At 38.8% G+C, this 27,432-nt stretch overlaps 1 protein-coding gene across 2 annotated transcripts in view; it reads left to right on the top strand.

Annotated features, from left to right (window-relative positions):
* KIF13B (kinesin family member 13B) overlaps positions 1-27,432 on the top strand; it is a 139,741-nt gene that overhangs the window by 6,495 nt on the left and 105,814 nt on the right. For both annotated transcript variants that reach the window (XM_045535586.1, XM_045535585.1), the window contains exon 2: positions 9,128-9,221. In XM_045535586.1, the coding sequence (XP_045391542.1) occupies positions 9,128-9,221 (94 nt within the window). The remainder of the gene's footprint in view (positions 1-9,127; positions 9,222-27,432) is intronic.

Below are 27,432 nucleotides of genomic sequence, written 5' to 3'. Positions count from 1 at the left end.
ATGAGTTCTATTCCTGGACATTCAACAGAATTTAGTGCTTATCACGTGCCAGGTACTGTGCCCGCAACTGAGAATAAGGTAGATGTGTCCCTGGAGGAAACTCAGCACACTTATTGGATTTTAGGTGTCTGAAGGGCACCTGGTGGATGGATCCAGGAGGCCTCTGTGAGGAGGTGGTGACAGAGGTCAAGAGACATAAGGAGAATCAGGTGAAAGTAATGTTGTAGGCAGCCAGGGAGCAAAAGTATGTCAAAGAATAAATGGTCAGCAGTCACGCACAGGAACGGCAGCGTGATTAATGCTGAATTGTGTTTGTGGGATTTGGCATGATGATGGTCAGTGGTAGTTTTCAGGATAATTTCACTTAAATGAATGAGGGTTGGGTGTTGGCAGTGGGCTGGAGTAAGTGGGTGTGCCAGTATGGAGGCAGCGAGTCTCCAGGAACATTGTTTCTAGAAACCCCAGGTGAGAGGGTACAGAGTGGTCTCTAGAGGTGTAGGTAGCTAGGACCAGATCTTTTTTTTTTTTTTTTTTTTTTTTTTAAATAACTCTAAGAGATGTTTGAGACTTGTTAGGGGCAGAAAGAGCCAATAGAAAGGAAAGTGTTTGAAATAGGAGAGGAAGAAGATAATTACGTAATGAGAAAGCTGTGGAAGGCTTGCTTTTCTTAATGGGATAGAATGTGAGGTTATCAAAAGTAAGAATTGGGTGAGCCGGGATCTTCAGAGTAGTGAATTTTTGAAAGAGTTCTTGAAGGACCCTAACCATATTTTTTGTCTGTTGAAGAAAGTGGGGTCAGTCCTTCCAATTTTTTTTTTCTTTTTCTTTTCTTTTTTTAATAATTCACATACCTAAAGTGCACTATTCAATGGTTTTGGGATATTCACAGAGTTGTGTGGCCATCATCATTATCCAAAATGTTCTGGAAATTCCAAAACATTTTTATCAACCCAAAGAGAAACCCTGTACCCATTAGCTGGTCACTCTCTGTTCCCCCCCCCAACAACCCCTGCAACCACTAATCTACTCCCTGTGTCTATGGATTTGCCTGTTCCGGACATTTCATATAAATGGAATTGTACAATATATGGACTTCTGCATCTGACTTCTTTCATTTGGCATAACATATTCAGGGTTTATCCATGTTGTGCATGAATCGATACTTCATTTTTTATAGCTAAATATTAATCATATTCCATTATATGGCCAGGTGCAGTGGTTCACGCAGGGTCTTGCTCTGTTACCCGGAATTAGAGTGCAGTGTGTCATCATCATTTTGTTTTTTTCAGTTCCTGTTTTGTGTGTGTTTCCATTCATGTTCTTCTCCCAGTAACTTTTGAGGAACTGTTTTCCAAATGAGCCATGTTACGTTCCTGCCAGCAATGTATTAAGGTTCCAGTTTCTCCACATCCTGCCAACACTTGTGCCCCTTTTTGATTATTGCCATCCTGCTGTGTGTGAAGTTGTATCTCATTATGGTTTCAATTTGCATTTTTCTGATGGATAATAGTGTTGAGTGTATTTTCATATGCCTATTGGCCATTTGCATAGTTTCAGAGAGATAGCTAGTTAAATCCTTTCCTTATTTTAAAAAACTGGGTATTTTGTCTTTTTGTTATTGATTTGTAAGAGTTCTTTTTATATTCTGGAGACCACTCCCTTATCAAATAGATGATTTGCAAATATTTTCTTGATTTTGTGGGACACGCTTTCATTCTCTTGTCCTATGAAACACAAAAGTTTTTAATTTTGATGCGACAGACTTTATTTTTTGTTGTTGCTTGTGCTTTTTTTTGTCATTATCTGAGAAACCATTAACTCAAGGTCAGGTGGATTTTCACATGTCTTCTTCTAAGAGTTTTATAGTTTTAGCTCTTACATTTAGATCTTTGATCTGTTTGGAATTTTGAATATGGTGTGAGGTAGGGGTCTAGTGTCATTCTTTTGCATGTGGATATCCAGTTGTCCCAGAATCATTTATTGAAAAGACTGTTCTTTCCCCATTGGATTGCCTTGGCACCCTTGTCAAAATAAGTTGACCGTAAATGTGACAGTATGTGTCTGGACTCCCGGTTCTGTTCCATGAGTCTATATTTGTCCATCCTTATGGAAGTACCACACTGTCTTGATTACTGTAGGTTTGTAGTAAGTTTTGAAATTGGCGAGTATGGGCCCTCTCACTTTGTTTTTTTCAAGATTGTTTAGGCATTCTGGTTCTGCCTTATGAGATTTTAAATACCTATTTCTTAGTCCTCTGAGGTTGATTATTTTCTTGAGTGTGACATTTTATGTTTTGGGCCACATAGGGTTATTTTAATTATTTTCACATTATCACCTCTCTTCATCTTATCTGGCATCTCTTCTTTACGTTAGCCATAGTAGAGCTCAGGTATATTTTTATCTTTTATTTATTGACTGGATTTTCATGTTCACTGGCAAAAATATAAAAGTAGTGATTTGGATTTTACCTATCTCTTTGTAGAAAGCAAAAGACCAATTTGTTTTTTACTTATGTCACCTAGTTTTATTTCTCCTGATGTCAGCAGATCTCAGTAAAAAAAGGGGATCCTGGGCTGGGCGTGGTGGCTCATGCCTGTAATCCCAGCACTTTGAGAAGTCCAGGCGGGAGGGTCACTTGAGGCCAGGAGTTCACGGCTAGCCCAAGCAACATAGTGAGACCCCATCTTTACAAAAAACAGAAAAATTAGCTGGGTGTGGTGGTGCACACCTGTAGTTCTAGCTACTCAGGAAGCTGACGCAGGAGGATTGCTTGAGCCATGGAATTTGAGGTTGCAGTGAGCTATGATGATGCCACTGCACTCTAGCCTGGGCAAAAGAGTGAGACCCTGTCTCAAAAAAAAAAAAAGCAGGGTGGGAATCCCAAGCAACTTCTAAGTAAAGCAAGGAAGTATAAGTCGTATTTCCTGTTCTAAATATTACTTCAATTGGGAAAACAAGTCCTTCATACATGAAATATTATTGGTGAATATTTTATCTGTATGTGCATGCAGAGACATAGAAAGTATGGGGTATGTAACACAAATTACTTGCAAATAGGACCACATATGACATGCAAAGTTTGCAGTTTAACTAAATAGTAAATCTTGCAAATAATTTGTCATCTACCTTTTGAAAATGGACCCAGGTGAACTTAAGAGTAAGTTATAGTTGGCTTTTTAGGAACATGGCTGGAGGTAAAGGGAGGCACATGTATATTTCTCGGTAGTAGATTTAATTTGGAAATTATTAATTTTCTGGATAATTAGAAAAGCAGATTACTAAATGGGCAACTCAGAATTATTTTGTTCACACTGAGAATGATGCATTTCCCCAGATGGAACATGAGTTATGTAAAGGGAGTCTCCCAGGCCCTGCCTGTATTTTACTATGATGTCATTGGGGCGAGAGCCATAGCTGATTTGTACATTGAAGAAAGACTTGTTTCAAATTATTGTTCACTTTTACAAGGTGACTAATATGCTGGCTGGATAAGCTGAGTTGTCAGCTGTTGATATTTTAATATTCATGGTGAGGAATTTGACCTGGAAAGGGATCTTGTTTGGAAATAATATGGGATTTTTAATGTTAGTGGAGTAAATTTCTTTCTTTCTTTTTTGTTTTAAGGACTCACGGATACATTAAAGCATTCATGGGTCTGAGTACTGGGAAGCTTGATTAGTCATGATGTAAACTTACAGTAGAACTTTAAGATCACTCTTTTTTAATTGGTTTTTCAGACTAGTACTAATTAAACCCCAATCTCATTATTTTAGGCTTCACCATGAATAACCTGGTGTCCATGTGTTATTTGTAATAATGAGTATTCGGTGCTTTTTTAAAATTGTGGTAAAGTACACATAATATAACATTTTAACCTTAAGTGCACAGTTTGGTAGCATTGAGTGCATTTCACATTGTTTTGTCACTGTCTGCACCGTCCATCCACAGAACTTTTTTCATCTTGCAAACCTGAAACTCTATAACCATTAAATAGTAACTCCCCATTCTCCTTTCCCCCCAACCCCTGGTAACCCCCATTCTGCTTTCTGTCTTTAGGGATTTTACTACTCTAGGTACCTCATGTAAGTGGAATCATTGTCCTTTTGTGACTGGTTTATTTCCCTTAACATAATGTCTTCAGGTTTCATGCATGTTGTAGTGCGTTACAATGGTAAGGCTGAATACCACTCCAGTGTATGTATAGGCCACATTTTGTTTATTCATTCATTTGCCGATGGGTACTTGGGCTGCTTCCACCTTTTAACCATTATGAATAACGCTGCTATGAACATGGGTGTACTTTAGTGCTATTTTTACAAAAGCAGTGCGTAGCAGCTAGGTTCTTTTTAATCTAAGTGTTGTTCTAAACTAAGAGGAAGGTGTTTATCTTTTGGATTTTTGGTAGGTAGTTTTTTGGTTTTGTTTTTTTTCCCCAATTAAGGCTTAGATTTGTAACTGCTATTTACTGCTTTGCTTTCTAGGTAGTATACAGCAAGAAGTTTCAGTGGAGAGTATGTCATAATTAGAATCTTGTAGCAATTAATTCGGCTGACTGGTAACATTTGATGGTACCCTAGCTATAGCATTTTATATTAAGATGCATTTCATGCATCTGACACTTCAACTTTCTTCAAATCTCGCTGCGTTTATTTCTTAGGTGTGCGTCCTAGATGTTCTGTCCGGACATACTCTCAACAGTCTTGTGAAAAGTCTTCTCTTACTATCGTCCTTCCATAAACAGAGTTGGAGTGGAAATTTTATTTCATAAAACTGATCTAATAAAATAGTTGTTTTCTTTCCTTTTCTTTTCTTTGTTTTTTGAGACAAATCTTGCTCTGTCACCTGGGCTAGATTGCTGTGGCATCAGCCTAGCTCACAGGTACCTCAAACTCCTGGGCTCAAGCGAGTCTCCTGCCTCAGCCTCCTGGGTAGCTGGGATTACAGGTGTGCACCACCATGCCCCCCTAACTTTTTTCTATTTTTAGTAGGGACTGGGCCTTGTTCTTGCTCAGGCTGGTCTCGAATTCCTGACCTCAAGTGATCCTCCTTGCCTCAGCCTCCCAGAGTGCTAGGATTACAGGCGTGAGCCACTAAGCCTGGCCAAAATAGTTGTTTTCATATTAAAGGCCATGATCTTTGGGTGTTAGATGTAAGGGACATTTGTAAGTTGCTGTCCTTAGGACAAAATGAGTTGATATAGTAGGTTTGATGTATTAGTTATCAGGTGATTCTTTGTATTGTGTAGGATTTTCCAGGGATTGGTTCCTTAATCATACCATTTAATGCTTACAAATTATTAGTCGTTTCTGATGGCATACATGGCGGGGGGCGGGGGGGGTGTGGCAGAGGGGGAATTGCTAAGAGCATCGGGGAAAAAGCATACAAGTGTTGAAGGACAATGTCAGGATCCCTTGTTAATTCAAGATCATTTGAAATGAAGGAACAGCACTATTGTGCGAGAAAATATTTGATTAACACCTGGTTTGTCAGGCAAGCATTCTGGATGTATCCTGCTTGCATGCAAAACTAGCAGCTTCTCTGCTCAGACCAAACATCCTTGCAAGAAACTAGTGACTAACTTTGTGGTGGGTGGTGAGATAGTATAATGGATTCTGAGTCACAGTAGAATTTCCGGGCAGTGACTACACATTGGTGAATAGTATAGATTTGACTGGAAGGGGCTAGCCAATGCACTAAGGGTCAGGTGCCAATTAAGCAGTAGTATTGACAAAGTATCATGACAGCAAACTCTTGGAGCTCTGGGCCTGAGGACGTGAAGAAGTAAAATTGCATGTTTGAGAAGGTGCTGCTGCATGGCTGGGACTTTCTTGCAGCATTTCTATGATAGGTTCAAGGAGACTTCAACACAAAGCGTTAGTAATCAGCTTGAATGCTAGTTGACCACAGTAGTACATATTTGCCCTTTTGGGGTTAGTCTTCCACACTTAAGTAAAACACAGCTCTAAAGTTTTCTTTTGATTCTCTTTGCCTGAAAAATGTACTGGCTAAAAGAAAGACCACTAACTTCTTTGCACTTCTCAGAGTGTGTCTTTGAGAATAACTGATGGGAGAAAAGTTAAGTTGCCAGCACAGGGAAGGAAGTTTTTGTTTTGTTTTGTTTTGCATTTGTTTTTGTTATGGAAGTTAAGATGAAAAAGAAAAAATTACCTTTCCTGACTGTGGAAATGTTCTTAAGTTGTAATGAATATGACATTGACATTTGGCCAAGGCTTTTAGGAAATACAAAATAACTGTAACACAGTATTGGTCCTTTCCTTAGGGCTTATCTTTTAGTAGTGGAAATAGGGCAGACAGAAACAGTTTCATACTTTGCGTCAGAAAACTGAAAGAATATACAAATATGGGACCATAAATAGGATGTAGCATATACTTTTAAAAAGTTATATTAATATGTTATTCACATCCCATATAATTCAACAATTTAGTGTTCAGTGTGCTCGTAGTTGTACAACCATCAGCACAATCAATTGTAGAACATTTTCATCACTCCCAAAAGAAAATTGCACCTGTTAGCAGTCACTCCTTGGGCCTAGGCGTCCACTAATTTATTTTGTCTCTATAGATTTCCCTCTTCTGGACATTTCAAGTAAGTGGAATCATACAATATATGGTCTTTTGTGACTGGCTTTTTTCCACTTAGCGTAAGCTTCATTCACGTTATAGCTTCTATCAGTACTTCATTCCTTTTTATTGCTGGGCAATGTGCCATTCTATGGATATACCACCTTTACCCATTTATTTGTTGATAGACATCTGGGTTGTGTTTACTTTTTGGCTATTACGAATATCCAAATAATGCTGCTATGAACATTTGTGTCCAAGTATTTTGTGGACATAAGTTATTTCTCTTAGTTATATATCTAAGAGTGGAATTTCTGGGTCAGATGATAACACTGTTTAACTTTCTGATGAACTGCCAAACCTTTTTCAAAGTGTCTGCACCATTTTACATTCTCAGCAGTGGTGTATGTCTAACAATTTCTTCACAGCCTTGCCAACCCTTGTTATAATGTCTTGTTGATTATATTAATAGTTATCCCAGTGTGAAGTAGTATCTCATTGTGATTTTGATTTGTATTGCCCCAATGTCTAATTATGTTGAGCATCTTTTCTTGTGCTTATTTGCCATTTTTGTGTCTTTTTTGGAGAGATGTATGTTCAGTTCTTTACCCCACTTTAAAATTGGATTGTTTGGTTTTTTTTTTATTATTGAGTTGTGAGAGTTCTTTATATATTCTTATACAAGTCCCTCATTAGATATATGATTTGCAAATATATTTTCAATTCTCTGTGTTGTCTTTTTCTCTCTCAATGTGTCCTTTTTTTGTTTTGTTTTGAGACAGTCTTGCTCTGTTGCCTGGGCTACAGTGCCATGGTGTTGGCCTAGCTCACAGCAACCTCAAACTCTTGGGCTCAGGTGATCTTCCTGCCTCAGTCTCCTGAGTAGCTGGGACTGCAGTTATGCACCACCACACCTGGATAATTTTTTCTATTTTTAGTAGAGCCGCTGTTGCTCGGGCTGGCCTCGAATTCCTGAGCTCAAGCGATCCTTCTGCCTTGGCCTCCCAGAGTGTTAGGATTATAGGCGTGAGCCACTGAGCCTGGCCTCAGTGGTGTCCCTTAAAGCACAAAAGTTTTTAATTTTGATGAGTTCCAGTTTATTTATTTTTTCTTTTGTGGCTTGTGTTTTAGGTGTCTATTACCTAACCCAAGGTCGTGTGGATTTATGCTTATGTTTTCTTCTAAGAGTTTTATACTTTTAGTTCTTACGTTTAGATCTTTGGTCCATTTGGAGTTAGTTTTCCAATGTGGTGTGAGATAGGGTCCAGCTTCCTTCTTTTGAAGGTGGATATCCAGGTGTCCCACCACCATTGTTGGAGAAGACTGTTCTTCCCCCATTGGATTGTCTTGGCACCTTGTGAAAATCAATTGACCATAATGTGCCAGTTTATTTCTGGACTCTGAATTCTATTCTGTTGGTCTGTGTGTATATCTTGTCCTTATATTAGTGCCACATTGTCTTAATTACCATAGCTTTGTAGTAAGTTTTGAAATAGGGAGTGTGAGTCTTTTTACTTTGTTTTTCTTTTTCAAGATTGTTTTGGCTATTCTGGATCTTTTGCATTTCTATGTGGATTTTAGGATCCACTTGTTGATTTTTGTAAAAAGGCCAGTTGGGATAGTTGATAGGGATGGCCTTGAATCTTGTAGATCAATTTGGGGAGTATTGCCATCTGAACAGTATTGTCTTTCAATTCATGAACGTGAGATGTCTTCCCATTTATTTGTCTTTAATTTTTTTAAAATGAAAAAATTGACATATCATATTTATACATATTTTTGGGATACATGTGGTACGTTGTGTATACAGTGTGTAATGATCAAATCAGAGTAATTGGGATATCCATCACAAGTCTTTAATTTCCTTCAAAAATGTTTTGGTTATAGCAACAAGCTGAATGGAATAAAAAGAGAAAAAAAATCAAAAATGTTTTGGAATTTTCAGTGTATTAGTTTTGCATTTCTTTTACGTTTATTCCTAGTATTTTAATATTTTTTGATGCTATTATAAATGAAATTGTTTTAATTTCATTTTTAGGTTTTTCATTGCTGGTATATAGAGACACAACTGATTTTTATATATTATTTTTGTATCCTGCAACTTTGCAGAACTTGTTTATGCTAATAGTTTTTTAGTGGATTCCTTAGGACTCCTTTTAGTGGATTCTGTATACAAGATCAAATCATCTGCAAATAAAGATAAATTTCACTTCTTCCATTCCAATCTGGATGCCTTTTATTTGTTTTTCTTGCCTAACTGCCCTGACTAGAATGTCTGGTACGATGTTGAATAGAAGTTGAGTAACAGACATCCTTGTCCTAGTCCCAAGGACAGAGGGTAAGCCATTCAGTCCTTGCCTGTTAAATGAGATGTTAAGCCGAGGGTTTTTGTAGATACACTTTATCAGGTAGAAGTTCCCTTCTAGCCCTAGTTTGTTGAGTGTTTTTATTATGAAAGAGTGTTGGATTTTTGTCACATGCTTTTTCTGAAATAAATTGCTTTTAAAAAATGACTATTGCTCTTTTTTTTTTTTTTTATCTGCAGAACTTGACTTGCATACCAAATGTGTGGTGGACGTCGATGCAAACAAGGTTATTCTTAATCCTGTAAATACTAATCTTTCCAAAGGAGATGCCCGGTAAGTTAAGAAACTATGTTACACTCAATGGATCTTTAAAATCCCTGGAAGCAGCCGTGGCTGCTGAATTCAGTTTAGTTGGACAGGTATGTCGAGTGCTCACTCTGCAGAGACAGACTGCTGTCTTCTGCAAACCTGCACTCAAGCCTATAATGTGGGATGACAAAGTGCCAGAATGAGTGTTGTAGGTAGTAATTGTATTAGAAGCTCAGAGAAGAGAGTGAGCATTAGGTTGTGCAGTAATTCTTCTTAAAGGAGATGGCGCAGGCTGGAGGATTAGGTAGGATGTAAACAGGAACAATGGGGTAGAAGGGAAGTCGTCTAGGCCTGTGGTCCCCAACCCCTGGGCCACAGACTGGTGTAGGTCTGTGGCCTGTTAGGAACCGGGCCGCACAGCAGGAAAATTGAAACCGGTCCCCGATGCTAAAAAGGTTGGCACTGGCAGCTTTTACTTTTGTCAGTTCAAATCCTTTCTGTCGGAGCCCCTGTCCTTTCTCCTGCGTGGAGGCATTCCTGCAGCCCTCGGTGACTCCTCGCCTCTGCACACCTGTCAGCTATAATCTGTCCACTTCACTTATTTATTATACTGTTTTGGATTGTTAATTTCAGCTCCACAAGTAGATTTCAACGTCTTTGAGGGAAGAGGATGAATACTTGCATTTCACTTCTAGATTTGCATGACAGTCTGAACAAAAGAAAGGGGAAGAAAGGCAATTTGGGAAAGAATGAGGTTAATGTGGGTTTTCTTAGTAAATGGAGGAAAATTAATAAGCTGGGATCAGATTACTGAAGACCTAGAAAGCAGACAAAGAAATTTGGTCTGTATTTTTCTCAGTAAGATAACGGCTGTGAAAATTTCTGAGTGTGATGACTGAGGGGGTGGATTAGGGAAAGCTGTTAATTGGCAATGTGGAGAATGGGTCAGAGTGGGCAGGGCTGACTTTTTATGCAGATGGGCTGTATCAGATGATTTTGTGCCGACCCTGGAAGTGGAGAGGACAGGTGAGAGAGATAGTGCTGGCATGATGCTTTGTGAAAATGGATGCTTCATAAATACTCAAAGACAGTGTTGTATCTGGCCCCCTGCAAATCTTGAGTTGAATTGAGTTGAAAAGAGCACTGGACTCGGAGTGAGAAAATCTGAAATTACATCCTTACTTATGGTATTGTGACTAGTTATTTTTAACTTTTTTGAGCTTCATCTGTATAATGCCTGCCTTATCTGTCTCAGAGAGGTTTCTTTCCGAAGATCAAATTAATTAGTGATTTAAAAAATGTGAAGTGTTCTGTAAATGTTCAGGTTTATTGTTGTTGATGTAGATAGAAATACATATAGCAAAGTGTAGATGAGGCTATGATGAGGCCACTGTGCTCCAGCTTGGTGACAGAGTGAGACCCTGTCTCTTAAAAACAAAACAAAACAAAGGGACATTTATCAAATATGGAAAAGATTAACAATGAACTCTTCCTCTTCCACAACACTCTACTCGGAACACTCTAGCAACTAAGATATGTGTGTCTGCCAGATCAGTCTTTGTCCTACTGAATACACACGGGTACATTTTATCTATGTGTCCTCTCCCGCAGAGCCACACTGCATGTACTACTAGCACAATTAAATATCCTTTTGGAATTGTCTTTCCTGAATAAAGTTAGTTTTGCAGATTGGTTCTTGGACTTTTCCAGATCTTCATCAGCAACATACTTACAAATCACCTGTTAGGGCTACCAGATGAGTAACTCATCATCTGTTCCTAGTAGATGTTTATAATTCTCAATGTGTAATTTTTTATCTTAGCATTTTAGAGCACCCTATTTTGAGTCCCTTACGTAACTAGTTAATACCATGATGTAGAACAGTCCCTTTTAAAATAACTAAATAAATCCTTATTTTTAATAACTAAATAAATTCTTTATTCAGATTACATCTTTAAGATTTATTAAACTTGAATAAAACTTATTAAACTTTTATCCTGTAATAAAATGTTAATGCTATTACCTGTCACTATGGTAGCACAAAATAGTTTCTAAGGCCACGTTTTGTCTTCATTTTGCTTCTTCCTCTACCCAGTAAACAGGCCTTTCCTGCTAACTGTGGCTAAAAAGTTAGATACACTTAAAATGTTGTTTTAAAAGGGATTAAGATGTATTTTCTTATGGAGAGCGGGGGCCTCCACTTAACAAATCACTTATGTTATGAAATTTGATGTATAGGTGAGTTTGGACAATGGAAGGCATTTTCCCATAGAATCTGTCAGCTGTTTCAAGCAAAAGTGGTGTGCTGTCCACAGACTAGCTTAATCCATAACTCGAACAGTCACACTTTTTATCCTTTGGCGTGCCACCAAATGCTGCTTAGGGCCAAATGGATGCCTCTGGTTTGTTTACTTTTAAACAGCTTTATTGAGATATGCGTACCAGACAATTTGCCCTTTTAAAGTGAATAAGGTAGTGGTTTTGGTTTTTATTTTATTTACCAAGTTGTGCAACCAGCACCATTATCTACTTTGTGTCATTTTCGTCACCTGTTAATTTGTTCTCTGTCTCCAAGATTTAGAGTTTGCCTCTCTTAGACGTTTCATATAAATGAAATCATACACTATGTGGTCTTCTGCGATTGGCTTCTTTGACTTAGCATATTTTTTAGGTTTATCTTAGCATGTTTGAGTTTAGCATATCTTAGCATGTTTTTGAGGTTTATCCATGTTGTGACATTATGAGTACTTCATTCTTCTTTTCTGTCTTTCGTTTCCTGAAGGGTCTTGCTCTGTTGCCTAGGCTGGAGTGCAGTGGCATCATCATGCTCACTGCAGCCTCGAACTCTTGGGCTCAAGCCATCCTCCTGCCTCAGGCTCCTTAGTAGCTGGGACTACAGGTGCATGCCACCATTCCCAGCTAATTTTTCTATTTTTTGTGGAGATGGGGTCTCACTATTTTGCTTAGGCCTTTTATGGCGGAATAATATTCCGTTTTGTTTTATCCATTCATCAGTTGATGGACATTTGGATTGTTTCTACTTTTTTGGCTTTATGAACAATACTGCTTGTGTGTGAGTCTTTGGGTGGACATGTGTTTTCATTTCTCTTAGGTAGGTATCTAGGCACGGAACTTTGTCGGGTCATATGGTAACTCTATGCTTCATGTTTTGAGGAACTGCCAAACCGTTTTCAAAGCTGCGGCAGTTTCACGTTCCCACCAGCAATGTATGAGAGTTCCAGTTTCTTTGGCTTGTTTTTTAAAGAACTCTCATTTACTGTAAAGAAAATGGTGGAGACTCTGGCTAATGGCAGGGTGCATACCCTGCCTAAGGGCATTCAAATTACAGTGAAAAAGCAAAACAAAGCATAGTGTTGTCCAAACAAAACACTCTGGGCCAGATTCAGCCCTTGGCTACTGCCTCGGCACCCCAGGTTCTGGTCAACCGGATTCTAGTGTACTTTTCTATTGAGCAGCACTTCCTTATAAGGTTTTAAAAATTTTTAGCAAATCCTTAAAAAATGTAATATACAAAAAGTTCTTAAAAATATATCCTTTCTGTACCTGTCCCTCAGTATAAGGAGTGGTCACCAATACAGTTTAAGCCTTTGTGAGCTGCCTCCCTGTGTTAACCCTTTCTCTCCCCACCACTGTTAATCACTTTCCTGAATTGGGTTTTCTGTCTTTCCCTGGTATTTATTTATTACACTTTTCATTATTTATATTTGCAAATTGTTTGCACAATATTACGTGTACATGAATACTCTCTTCTAGTAAAAGGCCAGATGGGTGACTCAGAAAAAGTTGGCTATGCTTATAAAATATAATGCATGATTTTTAAAGGCAGGAAAAGTGTTAAAAGAAGCCAGAAATAATATCACCAGCTTACCTTGGGGAGGAAAGCTTAAACTTGGTGTTTTGTCAAATCCCGTGTTCTTTTTTTTCTCTTAAAAAACAAAAACAGAACAAAAGCCCCCACCGGCTTCTTGTTTGCAGTGAATTCCGGGCAAGTGTGCGGTGCAGTTTCAGTGGGGTTCCACCTCTTTTCAGAGGCTGTGGAACAGTGTTCAGAGGTGCTGCTGCTTTCAACACCAGAACTTAAACCTGAAAGGAAAGAGCTCCTCTGTGCAAATTGCGCTTTTCAGTCCCTTGGTCAGTTAGTCCATTTCCTTTTTCAGCTCTCTGTCTTCCGTGCCCCGGATGTCGCATGTGTGCATGCCACGCGTGTGTGTGTGCACTGACACAGTGTGGAATACAGCAACCTGGGGTTTCTCCTCTGATTTTCTTGGTTACCGTCTCCCACCAAGTGTAAGATTTTAAGACCAGAACTTTCTGAAATTGAAAGCATTTGGAGGTTTAGATGTCAAGATCTTCATTAGCCTGAACACTGATTTCTCTGGTGTTCTGTGAGCAGGTGGGGGAGATTCTCCCACAAGGATGGAAGTAGCCGTAGATGGCACAAGTGGGCAGAGATTGTTCTTGTTTATAGTAGAAACACAGTGCTGCCCTCTCCTTCCCCCATGTGGTCGTGTTTAACCTAATGATCAGCAGACAGCGTGAAGGTTACAGCTGCCGGTCTGATGAGAATGTCTGAGATGTTGATCCCAGCAACCAGTTAGTAAGGTCATTAAAATTCTTTTTGTTCCCTCTGATTGTTTTGTTAGACATCAATTTAGTGAAGATCTTTAGGTAATTAATGAGTACCCAATATGAGCCCTTCTTTGGAGGTTCAGCGTACTGTCATCCTGGTAGATGCACAGATTGGAGCTTCTTGAAATAGATGCAGAATTAAGTGAGGTCGACCCATGAACGTACACTTCTCTCACAAAAGACATCGAGTAATGCTACTGAGGGAAGGGCCTTATGCCAGTAATTTCTCTGAAATATATAAAGTCATTTTCAGACTAATTCCTTGTTAGTGGAAGGCATCATTAGGTCGTATTAGATAATGCCTTTTTAGATTTCTCTATTGCTATATGGGTGCTAATTTAAATAAAGATTTTAATGGAAGGAAGTCATGCAAAATGTTATGGTGGTATGCACAATAGACCTGTTTGTTCTCTCTGCTGTGAAATGACTTGAGCGAGGCTAATATTTCTGCCCAAATAGAATCTGCTCCTCTAGAGAATACTTTGTGGTACGTTTTAATTTCATAATGAGGCTCTTCCTCAGGGAGCCTGTCCATCCTAATTATGTTATGGTTTGGTGGCGAGAGCATTCTGTGTACTCAGAAGTTGTATGTGATTCCTCAACCCCTCCCTTGAAAAAAAAATACTACGATCATTAAGTGTATACACCATTTACTACTTTTCAATATAGTTGTGAAAATGAATCAGGGAGACTCTTAAAATATGGGAAATGTGTGTGGTTGAATGCATGTCATTGCATAGTTAATAGAAGCAGATAGTCAAATTGCAGTAAATGTAAATTTTGCAAAATTTTACCAGTGAAGTCTAGCAGGTTGCTAAAAGAAACTGCTTCTTAGTAAACCTGTCTGAACAAAATTATAGTAGACTGCTACTACAGAATTTATGGTATTTTAGTTTTGTCATTGGATATATAAATATTGTTCATGCTTTTACTACTTTTATGGTACAGCAATAAGAAGGAATAAACTTTAATTTTTTAATTTTAAATTTTATTTTATTGTATTATTATTATTATTTTTTAGAAATGAGTTCTCGCTGTGTTGCCCAGGCTGGAGTGCAGAGGCTATTTACAGGAGTGATCATAGTGCACTACAGCCTTGAAATCCTGTGCTCAGGCAATCCTCCTGCCTTAGCCTCCTGAGTAGCTGGGACTACAGACGTGTGCCACCATGCCTGGCTCTGTTTTTATTTTATTTTATTTTATTTTTTCAGACAGAGTCTCACTCTGTTGCCCAGGTTGGAATGCAGTGGCATGATCATAGCTCACTGTAACCTCAAACTCCTGGGCTCAAGTGATCCTTCACCCTCAACCTCCCACATAGCTAGGACTACAGGCATGCACCAAACTGAGCTAATCTTTTTTTTATTTTACGGGGTTGGGGGGGGTCTCACTGTGTTACCATGTTGCCCAGGTTGGCTTCGAACTCTTGGCTGCAAGTGATCCTTCCACCTTGGCCTCCAAAAGTGCTGTGACTACAGGCGTGAGTCACTGTGTCTGGTCTTTTTTTTTTTTTTAAATACAAGAAAAGAGAATCTTTACCTCCATGCTTGAAATACTACTTGGATACTAACATTTGCTGTAATGAACACTCAGGGTCATATGTATATGGTTAGTTACTAGGTCTAGATTAAGTTATGGCTGATCGAAATCACATGCTTTGAATTTCCCTAGAATTCTGGATTCAGCATAAAATGATCAGATAGGGTATGAAGTACTAGGTAAGATATCTAATTGTGAAAAAAGGTTAGGCAGCTACCAAGTCCTACTCTTGATTTTTTTTGTTTATTTTGCTTTGTTTTTTGCTTAACAATACTTTTTTGGGGTTCTTTGTCTCCATCTCTGGGGTAGGAGTTGTTATTGATGTAAACCAGATACTATGTAAGAATCTAGATTTCTGTTTTAAAGATGGGGAGGTAGCAGTCCTCCTTGAGGAAATGTGACATGAGAAAACCATCCAATCCCAAAAGTTACTATATCACAAAATTCCCAGCAACTTGGGAATTATTCCTGATTCATTCGACATTCAAACATCAGCAGTGTGCCAAGTATCAGGCTAACAGGAAAATTTTTATTAATCCTTAGTTCCATGAAATTATGGTGTTAATAATGTAAACATTCTAGTAAAACAAAAGACAAGCAAAAAAAAAACCCTGGAAAATAGAGATATTAAATTATTCTCTTGTGGATTTTGTAAGGTTAGATTTTGCAGACTCAAATCTGAAATGATTCTATTGTTTAATTTTGAGCATTGTACATTTTCTTGTGAGAAAGATATCTGTTGCAAATTAATAGTTCAGAGTTCTGGAGTCCTTAAAATTCTTCTATAGAGTGCTTTAAAAAAAGCAGAGGTATCTTATAGAAATAAATTTCATTTTTGCTTCAGTTTTATCAAACCTAATTGTATAAACTTACAATTAAATAAAAACTTACGTGGGATGGGTCATGATTATTAAGAGTAATACATCTTTAACTTCATGTTTTGACCTGTATATAAAATATGTCAATAGTCCTTTTATTCTGCTTTTAAGAAAACTGGAATAGAATTTACATAAAGATTGTTGACTATGTAAAAGTTATATTTGCCATTTAATGTTTAAAAACTTTTGCTATGGAGAATTTTAAAAATGTACCAGTGTAGGGAGAATAGTATGATGCCCCTCCATGCGCCTGTCACCCCCGAAAAGCATCAACCCACGACTGATACTGTCCTATCTGCATCTTCACCCCCTTCCTCTTTCCCATGTCATTGTGAAGGATATCCCATTTTACTCAGAAATACTTTAGCATATCTTTTATTATTTTTTAAACATAACCACAATACCATTATTACACCTAAACAATTAACAATAGTTAAGTAATAAGCATCAGATTTGCAGTGTTGAAATGTCCAATTGTCTCAAAGCTTTTTCCCCAAAATTTGTTTGGAATAGGATCAAAATGTGGTCTGCACATTGTGATTGGATGATGTGGTTTTTCATTTATTGGTTCCTTGATTGTCGAAGAAGCTGGGTTGTTTGTTCTGTAGATGGATTAATGTGAATTTACTGCAGGGGTTAGATAGTCCTTATTTAGTCAGATGCCAAACTGTGTTGATTTTCCCTGTAAATATTTTCATCCCGGCATTCCTCTCCATTCTCTCTGGCATTACCCTAGTTAAGGACCTATTTATTGCCTTGTTGAGATGACAGCGAAACCTTCTGACTGGTTTCTGGAACCCACTATCACCTCAGGCCTGTTCCTGCTTCCTGTAATCTGTCTTTTGAATTTAAAGCATTCATTATTTCCACTAATATAGAAGTGTCACTACCTAGTTGACATCTTTTATGTTTGTCTTGCATTGTTTTCTAATATGTTTATTGTTTCACTTGTTTCTGTGTGTTTTGAAAATTCCCTTCCCTTTCAGACCGTGGCTACCGGAAAGCTTGGGCTTTGGAACAAGGCTCAGGTGCTAGAGGGGTGAGAGAGTGCAGCTGTGTGGGTTATAAGAGTCCCTGTGTCTACCAGGATATTAAAGAGGACAGAAAAGGCAGAAACAAAGCATATATTGATTGATTCTGGAAAAAGCAAGAAACTGTTGACAAATCAGTGTTCTGCATACTGTCAACGTGATAGAATTATTTCATTGTAAATTTGTCAAAAATTTTACAGTAATCTAACAAAAACTTCCAAAATATTCCCAAGTAAAAAGATAGCTGTGAGTACTTCCAATGTCAATAGAATGTGATTACCGTGAGGGGGGAAAGTATGACCAAACAAATTTTGTTTTTGCTTTTACTCAGAAGTGTAAATTCAAATTTCAGGATATCTGTTTTTGTGTAGCTGGAATCTTACAGATTCTTTGTAAAAAAAAAAAAAAAAATTTATTTTTAATTCTTTAGAAGTAGATTTGTAATGTGTATGAAGTTTTGATTGGAGTTGTTTTGCAAACTCGAATTTCTATAGCAATTTTATACAATAATAAATATGTAAATTTTCATCAAAGCAAACTTATTTTTTAGAGATATAAACATCTATAAAATTATTGTGTTTTAAAAAATAAAATTTACCCTATGAAATGAAAACCGTCTTTGGGATCTGTGCATGGTAACTGCTCTTCTTACAGCTGCTCTTTATTGTCCTGTGGGACTTACACAGTCCTCTGCATAGGACGTTGGCCGACTTGGTGTTTTTTTGGTCATGTCTAAGCAACAAATAAGTCTCCTTGCTCAACTGTGTTCTCATCCAGTGTCAGCGCAGCAGAAACCCTGTGTGTAAGCAACACCTTTGCCTGCTCAGTGATCGTCCTGCTTAGTCACCCGTCAGAGCCACCCTTGCCGTCTGCTCTGTCCTTTGGAGGCTTGGGTGTGATATAATGCAGTGGGAGGAGCCAGACATTTATACACAGTCGATACTATTTCATGTCAGTCATTCTAATTAAGTTACGTAAGTCATACAGGAAAGCCCTACCGTGCGAAATCCCCTCTCTGAATCTTACATTTGCTGCTACCCTTCATCCATGTACACCAGGAAGGATGCTTATAAGGAGGATACTGGGACAGAGACTGGTTCAAGATTAAGTCATGCCCTGATGTGGCGCTAGGACTTTGTGCCTTGCCGTTTCCAGAAGCTTCACTTGAGTTTTCAGACTCTGATTTCATCTTCCTCCCCATATCAGGCATCTCTCATGTGCTGCTCCAGATCCTCTTGGCCTCGCCTCTCCTCAGAGCCTTTGATCACTTTTCAACCCTGGCTGTCGCCAGCTCGGCCTGGACGCTGACCAGCTTCACGTGGACGTGATCCGACTCTTTCTCCTGCCTCGCCCCCTTCCTGGCATGCACGCCTACGAGCCCTGGGCTTTGCTTCCTGAGGGATCCAGGCCCAGACACCCCTTTCCGCGCCCTCGCCTGTGTGCTCTAGGTTCTCTTGCTCGTGTGTTAACTGGCTCTCGGCTGACCTGGCCTGCTGGGCCTGCCTGCCGCCTTTGCCCTGCAGCACGTGGTCCTGATCATAGAGACCTGAACTTAAAAGTCAGGAAGAGGGTAGGCCTGCTCTTCTTAGAGTGGGTTAATGTTTAAATTTATCCACCCCATAAGCATTAGAAAGGCTCAAGAACTGAGGTATGCCATTGGAGTTTAATAGTTATCGTTGCTTCTGGGGTTAGGAAACACCTAGAGTTGGTTGAAGACAAGCTTGACTCAGACTTGGGTGTGAGTTCTGGGTGTGCTGTTTACCAGCCGTGTGAGTTTGCAAGTCTGTGTCACCTCCCTGAACTTCAGTTTCTTTTTCTGTGAAATGGACATAATAACACTAGAATATGGAACTTGCAAGACTGTTGTGGGCATGAATGAATTATTTGTGTGAAGTGCCTGGCACAGCACACGTACTTGGTAGATGGTTCCTGCTGTTATGCTTTGATTTACTTACTCTGATCAACTCTCTTAAAACTTCTATTCATTAAAATCTGTTGTGTTTTAAGTAATATTCTTTTCAGACAACACTGGCACGTGCTGGGTACTCAGTGAATATTATTGGCTGGGTTAAACATGTAGTAAATGATAGTATCAGGTTTCTAATAACCAATGGTGCCCTTTTGCTTTAATTGACAATCGTAGGCGTTTAAGCTGTAGATCTAAGTGTAGTTTCTTGACCCTCTAAATAGCAACTACAAGATGTTTATTTCAGGAATCGTGAGTTTCCTCTGAAGAGCATCAATTTGCATAATATTGCCCAGAGTTGGTTTCTATGTTCTGAGTAAAGAACTATTATTATCACAGTAAAAGGAACTCAACGGTCAAGGTCTTTGAACGCTTGGAAGGTGTCAGAGAGACAGCCGGTGCAGAGTTCTTGGAAATACAGGAAGTGATAGAGACTTCAGTTTTTGTAAGACAGTATGGAGTGAACTAAATGTGGGGGAGGAGGAGGGGGGAAGAGACTCTAGTTTTGGATCTTCTCATTGATAACAAATAGCATTTATTTTCAGGCATTGTTATAGTTTATGTTGTGTTAAATCCTTTGCAAGGGTGCACGTTCTCCTGAAATCCCTACGACAACAGATACAGGCACCATTATTATCTCAGTTTTCAGAAGGGGAAGGAGCCGAAGGTATTACAGGGCTTCCCACGATCACACGATTCATAAGCAGCAGAGCTGGGATTTGAGCTCAGAGTTGCCTGAGCTCGTCTCTCCAAAAGCAAATGGGCTCATTGCTTCTTCCTGCTTTCTGAGATTTTACGCAAGAGTTTCTCCATCATCTTTAAACACTGGAAAAATATATTGGTTGATTCAGATTAAATCAAGTCTAAAGGCATTCAGCAGTTATTGACTGATATTTAATATATCCACCCTGGCAAGGTGCCTGATAAGGGAAAGATAAATATGATACGCCTTTTTTAAAAAAGGAACTCACATTCTGGAGTTAGAGGAACCCATGCACAGCTAAGTGTATAATATTCATTCATTCATCTAACTATTGAATGTGTGTGTGTCAGGACAGTGTTGACCCTAAGAAAACAGTGGTGAACAAAAGGGAATTTGGTCCCTTTTGGGGACCCCCATGGACCTTACTAGTCTAGTAGGAGTGTTATGAACTGATCTAAGATATTGTGGTCATTTATAATGAGATACTAGTAACCTCTTGTCATTGGATTTCGGTGAGAGTATACAGACCTTCTCTTGCCCAACCATGATACTGGGAGGTGTGTTACAGTAAAACCCTGACTGAATTCTGCCGCATCTTTATTAGCAAGCAGCCACGACATTAGTCATACAACCTGTTCCTGTAAGCTCAGTGAAGTCAACAGTTCTCAGACAAGCACCTTCCTCAGCAGTTTCCCTTGAGACAAATGTAGCAGGATTCAGGTACCCTTCTGGTCAAAATCATGTAATGGAATCTGAATTCAGGCCTGGATAGAGCCCTAGCCAAGAACACTACTCCCAAGGGAACAGAATGCTAGACCTGTTAGTCGTTTATTGACAGGGTCTCGCTCTGTCGCCCAGGCTAGAGTACAGTGACCTAATTATAGGTCACTGCAGTCTTGAACTCTTAGATTCAAGCAGTCCTCCTGCCTGAGCCTCCTGAGTAGCTGGGACTATAGGTACAGGCCACCACACCCAGCTAATAAAAAAAAAAATTTTTTTTTTTTAAAGATAGGGTCTTGCTATGTTGCCCAGGCTGGTCTTGAACTCTTGGCCTCAAGCGATCCTCCCAGCTGAGCCTCCCAGAGTGCTGGGATTACAGGCATGAGCCTCCACACCCAGTTTGTTAGAGTCTTATACTTTGATGTCCCAAGAATGGAGGCACCTGTATCACCTGTCTCATCAGTCTACAGTTTTAACACTACACATTTTACTAGTGAAAAATTATTTTTAACATTCCTTTTTCTGATTAACAAACCCTCTAGTGTTGATCAGAAAAAAAGATAGCTGAAGGCATGTAAAAACTGCTTCTAGAGCAGAAATTCTTAACCTTTTCCTTTTTTTTTTTTTTGCCATGAACCCATTTGGCAGTCAGATAAAGCCTATGGACTCCTTCTCTGAATAATCTTTCAAAAGCTTAAAATACATAGGATTACAAAGGAAACCAGATATATATAGAAATATAGTTATCAGAAGTATTTTAAAAGATGTGTGATATAATATGTGCTTATTACTATGTTAACCAACAAGGTCTAGTATTGGGAATAATTGCTTTAGCTGGAATGTTGAATGTAAATAATCTAAAATAATTTACAACAATTAGAATGTGTTATGAAAATAGCTGTGATTTTTATTGTTGACAAAGTCACAGGTCCTGATAGTGCTGTAATCCAGTACCTACATTAATAATTGAAGGAATTGCTAAATTTTGGTTATAAGTTACTGAGAAATAAAAATGTAACTTTTTTCCCCGTCCATGTTCGTGGACCACCTCCCTCCCCGATTCATTCTATCCAGGTAAGGAATCCCTGCTTTAGAGTGGGCATCCTTGATTAGAGTCTTGCGTATGCTACCTGATCAACCGTGCATTGTGGATTGGTGATTAGGATATCACCAATTAGCTTGTTATCACTAAGTGTGATTAAAACTGATGCCTCTGTTTATATCACTTTTTGGGGGTATAATTTAGTAGGGATGATGGGACTTGTGTACAAATGAGCACAAACGTGAGGAGTTGGGAGGAGTTGCATAGGGGAGAGCTGTGGGATTCTTCTGAAGTATTTTAAAGTAAAGCCTATTATAAGCGGATCTAGACAAACATGACACAGTGATATATGCTATGGCTGCAAGAAAGAAGTAGGGAGAAAGAATGAAAGTTGTCATTCCTGTTTATTTTTTTAAGGTTGCAAAATGTATCTTGAGGGCCTTGCCTGTGGCTCAGGAATAAAGCTGTTTCAGGTGTGCAGGATAACATGACGGTGAAGGTGGGAGGTAGCAAGGCAGACCGGAGCCTCACGAAAAAGATGGGAAGGGTTAGAGGCTTTTTCCGAATGTGAAGGACAGAGACTAATCCAGCCACGGTTACAGGCACTTTGCACACGCTCACGTATTTAATCCTCACCACAACACTATAATTATTTGCATTTTACAGATGGAGAAACAGGCATAGAGAGATTAAGTAACATCCAGAGTCAAAACTAGGTCTGTCTGGCTCCACGGGACTCGGTGTGAGATCAGGCAGATGCCGGTGTGGAGGGCAGATGGGAAATCAGGTCAGAGGCTGTGAAAATGATACTGGCAGGGATGGTAAAAATGCCCTGAACGCTGAGCATTAAGAACAGGCGAAAAGAATTTTTCAGCCTGGAAATCTACACGTTTATATTTTCAAGCTAGACGGCATCCACAAAATAGGAACGAAAAGCCCAGTGTTTCTGAGTCGAGATTCTTACCAGTGGTTCTAAATCTCTCTGTGCCTGGCTGGATGAACTCAACCAGTGTCACTCCCCAACTGAAGAATGTTCATTTGGGGCAGGATTTTATTGTCATCAACAGCTAATGTTTATACCAGTCGCCACACTAGTCCCCTGATTGGATAGGGACACCCCGGCACAGTTTCCAAATGTTCATTGGATGGTGAGGAAACTCACGGTCCTGAGATCTCACTCTGTCACCCAGGCGGGAGTGCAGTGGCATCCTCACAGCTCACTGCAGCCCCCAACTCCTTGGGCTCATGTGATCCTCCTGCCTCAGCCTCCTGAGTATCTGAGACTACAGGTGTGCACCACCATGCGTGGCAAATTTTTTATTTTTGGTAGAGACAGGTCTCACTATGTTCAGGCTGGTCTTGAACTCCTGGGCTCACGTGATCCTCCCACCTTAGCTTCTGGAAGTGTTGGGATTGCAGGCATGGGCCACCATGCCTGACCCTATAGATGAAATTTTACATGATTGGAGCTAAATGGAAGTTTTATAACATACCTAATTCACCTCCTGCATTGGCAGAGAGGCTAAGACAGCTGGTTCCTGGTCCCAAGCTTTTTCTTGGCCAAGTTCAGATTCAGCTCCTGGCCTTGGAGCACGGAAGCTCATTCACTTGGTGGACATTGCCCAGGAGCCTTGGGGGTGGTCTGGGAAGCCCGTGCGTGTCCTCTCCCTGTGCTCTCACCCGCACGGCCCCGGGGGCGCTTTCATCCCCTTCTCAGGCCTGGGAGAGATGCCTCTTTGTCTCAAGCCCTCTGGGATTTCTGGTCAGAGTGGTTGTTTGTTTTTGTTCTTAACCTACCATAAAGCAGTGAGGATTTTTAGGATAGTCAAGACTGAATATTAAAAATTTCGCCCTCATGTTCTCTGTGTTCCCATGTTTTACTTCCATGTTTACGTTTTCACTTTCGCGTGGACAAACTGATGGTCTGATTTAAGCTGTGGTTTCTTAATAAATAGGTTCTGTTCAAGTTTAGTTGTGAGTTGTAGTTACCAAAGTGTAGATTTCCAGGCTGGAAAATAGAAGCAATTTTCATCTGTTCTTAATATTCATCCCTGGGACTGACCATTAACTGGAAGGCAAAGCCCTCTCAAATAGCCAAAGCCGAAACAAATTGCCCTTTGAGGATGCACCAGCTGTGTGCACAGATACGTTTTGACACCATTGCTTTCAGGTTTTTGACGTACCTTATTCAATAAGGATTCATTAAGAAAGTTAAAACCTGTTTTTATTAAATCACATCATGACGCTCTCATTTCAGTTATAGTCAATCCTCATCTCATTTCAAGGTATAAAATATTCAATATTTTCTGCTTCCTATTAACAAAAATCATTTTATGCCAACTGGTATAGTGGGTTATACTCTCTTTCATGAAATACATAGGAAATGTCAAATCTTGGTGTTTAAGAAAACTGCTAGAGTTCTTTCTCATTTTTATTTTAAAAAATACAATGTACCAGAGTTTGATTAGTTAATACATGTAAACCAGAGGAATGTAATGTCTTTATTATATGCCTTGTTTTATAAATAATGGCTAATTTTAGTAACATGTTTAGTAACATGTTAAATGTTACTATTTTAGATTAATTACTGAGAAACAGTAGGTTGATCTGTCTTGTTTTTTATCCATTTAAAGTTATTAGATGTATACAACTTCAATCCTTAACTACTTTTACTAATCTGTCTTACAAAATGTATTCCATAATGTATTTCTCCTTGAAATGGCTATTAAAACCTTTATTGGAATTACAAAATGAGGTCAAGTTATTTTATATACAGAAAATATTTGGCATAGCTGATTATTTTGATAATATAATCAAGATTTGATAACATACATAGATATGATAAAGATTTGATAATAAAACCACTTTCTAGTTAGATTATATGGCAGATTTTCCCATAAATTGAATCAGCGAAATATGCAGTTTCAACATTTTGAGGAAAATATATTTAAAGCATGTTGTAGATGAAATAATTTTGTCAAATTATATTATTTTGTAAAAGGTATAATGAAGTTAACAATATTTTATCAACTCTTTCTGATTATAAGATGTTAAGCAAAGTGCCACTCAGTGAAACAGTAGCAGATATAATTAACTTGATAAGTTATGGGTGAAGTCTTTGGCATACGTCCAAGAAATGGAGAAGAGTGACTTTTATGACCTGGGTCACAACTCCTTTTGCAAGCCAGATGGTTTCTAATTCTTTGCTTTCAAGAGATCTCATTGATTCATTAACTGATCATTAAACATTATATATATATATATATATATATATATATATATATATATATAAATTTTTTTTTTTCCTTGAGATGAGGTCTCACTGTGTTTACCAGGCTGGCCTCAAACTCCTGTGCTCAAGTGATCTTCCTGCCTCAGCCTCTGGAGTAGCTGGGGCTACAGGTGTGCACCACCGTGCCTGGCTAAAATTAATATTTGATGATAAAGTCTTGTGTGATTTTTTGCCTGAACCATGGCAGGAGTGCAAAGATTTGAGTGACTATAACAAAATTCTTCCATTCCCGTCCCCTTGTCTATGTGAGCAGGGTTTTCAGTGCTTTACTTCTATTCAAAAGAAAGCAGGAATAGAATTAATGCTCACTGCTGTCTTGTTTTAGCAGAGTAAGTCATCGCTATCCCATAGATTGATTTCATTAATTTTTTCAGTACAATTTTTACTTTTTATGTTTATCATAATTTGTAATATGTTATTCTTATCAACCATGTGCTACTGATTATAATCATAGCTCAACACAGAAGTAACCAGAACATGTAACAAAATTGTAATTTGCATGCATATTTTTATAAAAAATGATAGCGTGTTTATTAAAAGACTTTACATTAGGATAAAATTCTTTGGGGAAAGTAGAATGGAAATACGAGTTCATGGGCATAAAGTAAAGATAAAAAAATACTATTAAAGAAGAGTTTTTTAATTTAAAATGTTGATAATGAATATCAAAAATAAAATATTATAAAATACCCAAATATCAGTGGATATATTTAAAGGAACTTATTTAAAAATACAACATTTCAGAAATTGTCCTTTGCAGCTATTCAAACTTATTTTTTGAGAATTTTGTACATCATCTTAAAAGTGTATGAGGGATTATAAGGCTTTTAGAAACTTCTTGGGGGCACGTGAGCAAAAAAGCTTGAAGATTAGGTGATGCACATGTACCTTGGTTAATTCATCTTAGACACATATTCCCTGACTCCCTGAAGAAGATTTATCTGTACAATCCTTTTTCACCTCTTCTCCTACTATTTCATTTTTATATTCGTTTTAGTGAAGTTTTTACAGGACACAGTGAAACCTGTATTTCATGTTAAATCAACTTAGAACATTATCTTTTTACTCCCTACCAGGACGGGGACGCCGTCCTGCCCCTTTTCCGTGCTTTTCGCAGCCTGCCTTTCTGTATTCATAAGTCGGCATTGGTGTGTGTGTGCGTGTGTCTCTCCCCCTCGGTGCTAGACCCAAGAGTGTGTTAGTGCTCTTCCTCTGTGGCTTCATTATCAAAACCAGTAGGCTATTTTATGGAGACTATTTTAGCATACAGTTTGTTTTTTTAAGCCAAAAATATTATATTTACTTAGAAGCGTTCAGAATGTCAACAAAACAGCCACCATCGCCCCCGCCCCGTTACAGGGTGGTGTTCAGTTAATAGGACAACAGTTACTTTGTATGAGCTGCTTCAGAGACAAGTGAAGATAAAAAATGGCCATCTCCGTGTGTCAATCATTTGTACTGTGCACCGGCGAGACCCTGCCTTATACTCACATAATTTATAAGAATCAAATCAATGTACTTGGGATATCCATCCCCTTAAATATTTGTCTTATGCTAGAAACATTCAAATTATTCTCTTCTAGCTATTTTGAAACGTTCAGTAGATTATTGTAAACTACAGTCATCCTGCTGCCCAACACCAGGTCTTATTGCTTCTGTCAAACCATATGTTTGTACCCGTTAATCAGCTTCTCTTTGTCCCCCTTTTCCTGCAGTTTTACTTGTATTTTTTGTTCTGTCTTTAATGTGTTTTTAAATTTTTCTTCTCAAATTCTTATCCACACCATTTCATGAATTTCTTCCAGAGATCTTTGTCCCAGAATCTTCTGCCTTCCGGTTGCTCCGTAGACCTGCTGCTGTGTAGCTGCTATCTGGGGTTTAGTGAGGAATACTTTTCAATTAGTATTTTCTGGCTCGGTTCAATTTTTAGGTCATGGTTTCTTGAGGAAAATGGTAGTTTAAGGTCTAATGTGTAACAATACAGCAAGGACAAGATGTCGACAAAGAGTATGCAAAGGGAAAAGCCTCTTCCAAATCCTGGAGATTTTTTTCAGACAGGATGGTAGTCATGGTTAAGCTAATTCCTGGTCTGTGATTTCAGTAAACACTCACAGAACGGCCGCAGTTGGGCAGGCACTGGGCTAAATTTAGGTGCTGAGGACACCCAGTGCAGGAGCTGGTGTGGAGGTGAAAGGCATTCATCTTTTTAAGAAATGGGGGCTCACTGTGTTGCCCAGGCTGTTCTCGAACTCCTGGGTTCAAGCAATCTTCTCATGTCAGCCTCCTGAGTAGCTGGGATCACAGGTGTGTGCTATCTCTTAATTTTGAAAGAAGTTCTTTCTCTGTTAGGATTTTAGCAAGCTCATGCACAACATCCCTTTTTTCCCCACCCAAATTCTGATCTGAGGTAATCA

Source organism: Lemur catta, chromosome 22 (genome assembly GCF_020740605.2).
Source record: "Lemur catta isolate mLemCat1 chromosome 22, mLemCat1.pri, whole genome shotgun sequence".
Taxonomy (NCBI): Eukaryota; Metazoa; Chordata; class Mammalia; order Primates; family Lemuridae; genus Lemur; species Lemur catta.
The sequence above is the reverse complement of the archived record's forward strand: the minus strand, read 5'-3'. Positions and strand labels throughout refer to the sequence as shown.